The sequence below is a fragment of the Piliocolobus tephrosceles genome, unplaced genomic scaffold (assembly GCF_002776525.5).
Source record: "Piliocolobus tephrosceles isolate RC106 unplaced genomic scaffold, ASM277652v3 unscaffolded_407, whole genome shotgun sequence".
NCBI lineage: Eukaryota > Metazoa > Chordata > Mammalia > Primates > Cercopithecidae > Piliocolobus > Piliocolobus tephrosceles.
Window position 1 is genome coordinate 8,683 of NW_022325087.1, and position 6,276 is coordinate 14,958.

The 6,276-nt window shown below is 37.7% G+C and overlaps 1 protein-coding gene across 1 annotated transcript in view; it reads right to left on the reverse strand.

The window, feature by feature from the left end:
* Nucleotides 1–5,100, reverse strand: part of LOC111531032 (probable ribosome biogenesis protein RLP24) — a gene marked incomplete at its 5' end in the record, with an annotated part of 10,391 nt that extends 5,291 nt beyond the window's left edge. Inside the window, one exon of the mRNA XM_026448709.1 lies at nucleotides 5,022–5,100. Within this exon, the coding sequence (XP_026304494.1) occupies nucleotides 5,022–5,100 (79 nt within the window). The remainder of the gene's footprint in view (nucleotides 1–5,021) is intronic.
* Nucleotides 5,101–6,276: the final 1,176 nt, after the last annotated feature.

Genomic DNA, 6,276 nt, shown 5'->3' on the forward strand with positions numbered 1-6,276 from the left:
TAAAATGTAGTCTGCAGATCTAAAGAATAAGATATTTATATAGTCTTCAAGTGTCTCCCAAAAGTATACTTATTCATTAAAAATGGTAAAACAGTAAGTCTTCAGTGGAAAAACCTGACAGACACCACCTTAGCCAATTGATCAAAGTTAACACTGCTAGTAATGGAACTAATGAACAGCTTGTGTCTCCTGACAAAACACACTGAAAAAACTTAGCATCGAATCTCTGGTGCTCTTGCCAAATGTGCATTATCCAAACCTAATCTGAAGGAAACATCAAACAATTCAGTTAAGAAATTTTATACCAAACTCCTGGCCCATATTCTTCGAAACTGTCAATATCATGAAATATAAAGACAAACTCAGGAAATGTTCCAGATTAAAAGAGATGAGAGAGACATGACATGTACTATTCTTAAAAATTTTGCTCTAAAGAATATGACTGGGACAACTGGAGAAATACCAATAGGTCTGAGATTAGGTAATAATATTCTATCAATGTTAATTTCTTAATTTTAATAATTGCAGTGTGGTTATGTGAGAGAATGCTCTTATTTCTGGAAATACATATTAAACGAGGGATAAAGAACATTAGGTTTGCTTAAACAGTTCAGAAAAATATACACTAAAGGGAGAAAGGGAGAAAGAAGAGAGACAAAGAGAAAAAATTAATTTAACAAAACGTTAACATTCAGGGAGTCTGGATGAAGGATGTCAGAGAACTCTACTCCTGCAACTTTTCTGTAATCTGAAATTAGGTCAAAATAAAAACTTTTTAAAAACTGTAGTCTGGGACCAGTAACAGTGGCATCATTTGGGAGCTTGTTAGAAAAAAAGGATTTCGGGCCCCACACAAACCTATTATATCTGAATCCACATTTTAACAAAAACCACCAGGACAATCTTTAAGACCTCTAGTATTAAAGCAACATTTATATAAATAATTCTAAGAAAATGTCAACTATAAATCTGCATATGCTGTAGCTCAGAATTAGAAATACGCTGGATATGTAACTTTTTTCTTTGTCTTTCAGTAAAAATAAGGACAAGTTCTAGTCCTCAGGAGCATTTCCACACTTTAAACTTCTTTAGAAGGGAAATAAACACAAGTGGCAGGAAAATCCTTTCCAAAGAATAATATACTGTATTTCCAAATATTCCAGAAGATTGAAATATTTTGAATCTAAGAAGCATCTGACTGTACAATTCACAACTACAAAGATATGGAACCAACCTAAGTGCTCATCGACCAACAAGTGGGTAAAGAATATGCGGTATTTATACATGATGGAATAGTACTCACCCAAGAAAAGGAATGAAATAATGTCTTTTGCAGCAACTTGGATGGAATTGGAGGCCATTCTTCTAAATGAAGTAACCCAGGAATAGAAAACCTAATACTGTATATTCTCACTTATAAGTGGAGGCTAAGCTATGGCACGCAAAGGCATACAGAGCAGTATAATGGACTATGGGGACTCAAAAGTGGGGGTGGGGTGGGGTAAGGGGTAAAAACTATACATTGGGTACAATGTACACTACTCAGGTGATGGATGCACTAAAATCTCAGATTTTGCCAATCTACAATTAATCCATGTAACCAAAAAACCACTTGTACCCCCAAAGCTACTAAGATTAGAAAAAAGTTCAACAAAAATAAGTAAAAAGTTAAAAAAAAATCTGAAAACATTAAAAATTCACCTGCAACACAGACAGCTATGAGGGATACAGTGCAAACTACTTTTCCTGGTATTTTTGAAATTCTAACACACTACTGTTTCTACAGACATCAATACCTTAACGAAGGTTGTTCAATCCAAATCCTCACATAATTTGATAATGTGAGTAATGAACATACAACTCTTGTCAACAGATTAGTTTACAGACCAAATGATATTGAAATATGAGGGGTATGGAGAATCAATGAATCTCTTAGAAGAATAATATATTGTTCTGGAACAATACTGAAAACAACTTTTATTAATTGTGTAAAACACAAGGAAACAATCTTAAATTCCAAAGACTCTCATCCTATATACTTAGCACTCATACTGTCCACTTAGCAGATCTTCTTAGAAAAATCTATTTTTAGGATCCCAGTAAAAAAGAAAGCAGAATCAGTGCAGGAAAAAAAAAAAAAAAAAAATCTATAGAGCACTGTTTCTTACAGAATTTACAGATGTACAAATGAGGGGGGCAAGAGAATGAGACTCTGTAATAAAACCTAACAGAAACAATAAAATAGGAGTACTCAGTAAATGCCCCTCTACGTAGAGGGCAGAGCCTGTGTGTGACCTGTTCATCTTTGTATACCACAGGCAGTGCTTAATAAATGTGCAATGAATTAAAATAAAGAACTGCAGAGAACATTACCATTACAGCATGTGAAGTCATACAGAACACAGCAGTATTTCTCTCAAGCAATATAACATGAAACTAGCATGGTGGACCATAGAACTGATTATTCACGTATCACTGAAATTGGATATGCACCTCATTTCAACAACCACCTACTCACTAAGTCAAAGTAGTTACAAAATATGTAAAAATGATCTGGAGCTTCAGGTAATAATAACAACAACAAAAGCAAAGGTCAAAATGAAATAAAACTGAATGAAGTCCAGAAATGCTTCAGGACTGGCCAGGCATGGTGGCTCACGCCTGTAATCCCAGCACTTTTGGAGACCGAGGCGGGCGGATTGTCTGAGCTCAGAAGCTTGCCACCAGCCTGAGCAACATGGTGAAACCCTGTCTCTACTAAAATACAAAAAAAGTTAGCCAGGCATGGCGGCGTGTGCCTATAGTCCCAGCTACTCAGGAGGCTGAGGCAGGAAAATTGCTAGAACCCGGGAGGCGGAGGTTGCAGTGAGCTGAGATCGCACCACTGCACTCCAGCCTGGGCAACAGAGTGTGACTCCGTCTCAAAAAAAAAAAAAAAGACATGCTTCAGGACTTTCCAATAATGTCCTTGATAAGGCTGCCTTTTGAAATCAATTTAATAATCCTATAAGTTAATCTCTTTAGAAATCCTTGAGTTTGAATAAGTGTTATTTCCTTATCAAATAAACCCAATAAAAATCAATTGCTTTTCAGAAATTAATTCTTCCTCTAATTATAAAGAAGGAAAAGACCTTATTTTTTAAAAAGGGGGTGGGAGAGACCCAAAGGGTACAATAATTAGGGCTAAGTATAGAAAAGGCAATTCCAAATCTAAACTCCAATTTCTCCACATGGTCCAGGGTAAACAAAGCTTTAGAACAAGCTTGACCAACCCACAGCCCAACATAAATTCATAAACTTTCTTAAAACATAAGGAGAGTTTTTTGCAATTTTTTTGTTCTTAGCTCATCAGCTATCATTAGTGTTAGTGTATTTTTTATGTGCCCTAAGACAATTCTTCCAATGTGGCCCAGGGAAGCCAAAGATTGGATGCCCCTGGTTTAGAAGGTGTAAATACTACTACAAAGGTCCACACATTTTCAATTCTTCCCCTGAAGTCTCGTGACTGACTGGAGTACAGAAAGGGATGCCCTGCCTATGATCTATTACAAGAGTAATAAAGTTTGTGGAATTCTAAGCCTTACAGACTCTGGTTAACAAACCACATCACCCCCACACCCAACACTAGAAATGGCTACAGGCTGCACAAAGGTAACCATGGGAAGAAAAGAAGGCAGGGCCGGTGCCCGGCGTAGTGGCTCACGCCTGTAATCCCAGCACTTTGGGAGGCCAAGACGGGTGGATCACTTGAGGTCAGGAGTTCAAGGCCACCCTGGCCAACATGGCGAAAACCCACCTCTACTAAAAATACAAAAATTAGCCAGGTGTGGTGGCATGTGCCTGTAATCCCAGCTACCCGGGAGGCTGAGGCAGGAGAATTGCTTGAACCTGGAAGGCAGCGACTGCAGTGAGCAGAGATCATGCCCCTGCACTCCAGCCGGGTGGACAGAGCAAGACTTTGACTCTCAAAGAAAAAAAAAAATAAAAAAAAAATAATAAAAAGGCAGGGCCAAGAGTCCCAAACATCCAAACATACACAAATGTGGTAGAACCTACAAGCTAGCTTAAGGGATTAACTTTTTCTACATGTGGGACTTTTTTCATTAAACTCTCTGCCTACTTCAGGGAAAAAAGGAAAAAACTAGATATTATTGCTTTTAATTTCAGAAGATTTTTTATTTTTATTTTATTTTATTATTATTATTATTATTATTATTTTTTTTTTGAGACGGAGTCTCGCTCTGTCTCCCGGGCTGGAGTGCAGTGGCCGGTTCTCAGCTCACTGCAAGCTCCGCCTCCCGGGTTTATGCCATTCTCCTGCCTCAGCCTCCGAGTAGCTGGGACTACAGGCGCCCGCCACCTCACCCGGCTAGTTTTTTGTATTTTTTAGTAGAGACGGGGTTTCACCGTGTTAGCCAGGATGGTCTCGATCTTCTGACCTCGTGATCCGCCCGTCTCGGCCTCCCAAAGTGCTGGGATTACAGGCTTGAGCCACCGCGCCCGGCCTAATTTCAGAAGATTATAACTTCATTTTTTACCTAAGGCAAACACTTAGAAATTCTCAGGACATTTGTAATGATGACCTTAAGCACTACACTTCTTAATTTTAATTATAAGGTATACAGAATACAAGTTTATATCCTAAGCTATATGGTCTAAACATGTGAAGTGTGTTAGGTTTCATGTGTATTTTAACTGTTCCACACTCACCCTAAAACAGTATTTTCCTTCTCTATTTTTTTCAGCCACTTGTATGTTTTTACACCTCTATGTGGGCACTTCAAGTAGTATCAAAGTGAATAATTACATTATTTTAAAATGAACACACCAGCCAATTGTGAAAAAAAAAATTGATAAAAGGTATGACTACAACAGAACCATTAAAATGAGGATAAAATAATAAAAGCCAGGTGATGACAAATGGAAAATTCAATATTTAAACAACAAACTGACACTTAAAGTTATAGTATTATCCCAAACCAGTCTCTCCTCAAAATTATTGGTATTTTTCTGTGACTTACTAGTTTTATTCCATAGCTCTCGCTGGTATTTGATAGGTTCATTTCTACGTTTTTCAAATTCAAATGAATTATCCTGTAAGAGGGAACAGAGGAGATAAAAATAAAAGTTTTAAGAAAAGTAGAAAGGAAACATTTCTTAAAACATCTTCCTTTTCCTAAGTGTTCTGAGTGAACATACATCAAGATTCACCCCTCAGGGTGATCTCAGAGAATATAGGTTTTCAAACTTTTTCTCCTTTCACACCTCCCTACTGAAAACATCTCCCTATATAACGGTGATTCTCAAAGAGAGAGGAGGAGTCAGCAGCACCTCCATCCCTCAGAACGGCATATAACAATGATCAGGATTACCAACTGAACAACCTTCCCCATTTCCATTCCCAGATAAGATTCAAAGCCAGAAAACTCTGAATTACATTGAACCATATCAAACTGCCATTTTTCACAGATCAAAAAAAAATCAACATCAAGAATTCCATGTCCTTCCTGTAGGAGATAGAAAAAAAGAGAGAGAGAAAACTTCATATGGTTCAAACTAAGTAGCTATCTGTTATAGCAAAAAGGTATGAAAACTGTATATATCTTCAAACAAATGAGGTGCTACTCTGCAGAATATAAGTCAGGCCCTACGTTTCTTCAGATCTTCTCCAAAGATTGTTACCATTGCTAGTGGCTGGTATTTTTTACAGTTCATGATCCTTTTAATCTTAAAACACACACACAAATTCTGGAAAAGCTACAGGTATTTCTTGGTTTTCAAATCTATCTGACAGGCATAAAAAACAGCACTACCTCTGGATTTAGCTACTATTTCTTTTATATATACACACCTTTATTCGGAGCATAATAACCTCAGCCACAAAGTAAATGGTAATCGGTAAATGACTGTGACTGGCAGTCTTTCCTCAGGCAGCTGCCATTTGCATTTAGGCTGCTATGCTGCTTCTCATCCAGAATGAAAATTATTTTTCTGACAGTACTTATGATTTGGCCTTGCATCTGGTCAAACAATACTCTTTACATTCACTGCAAAGCTCTGGTATTAAGGAAGCCAGGAAATGGCTTGATGGAAAATGCTTGCAGATACTGCTCTTTAGCAATAAAAAGGTGGGAAAGGGTCATAGGTCTGGTGGGTAAAGGAGGCCAGGGACGGAGGGGACAGTTTAAAAGATCTTCCTCCCTCAAAGGTGGCCTGTACTGCACTTTCATCTCCTTTCTTTACAGGGACTCAACATGGACAGCTTCAAAATATCCT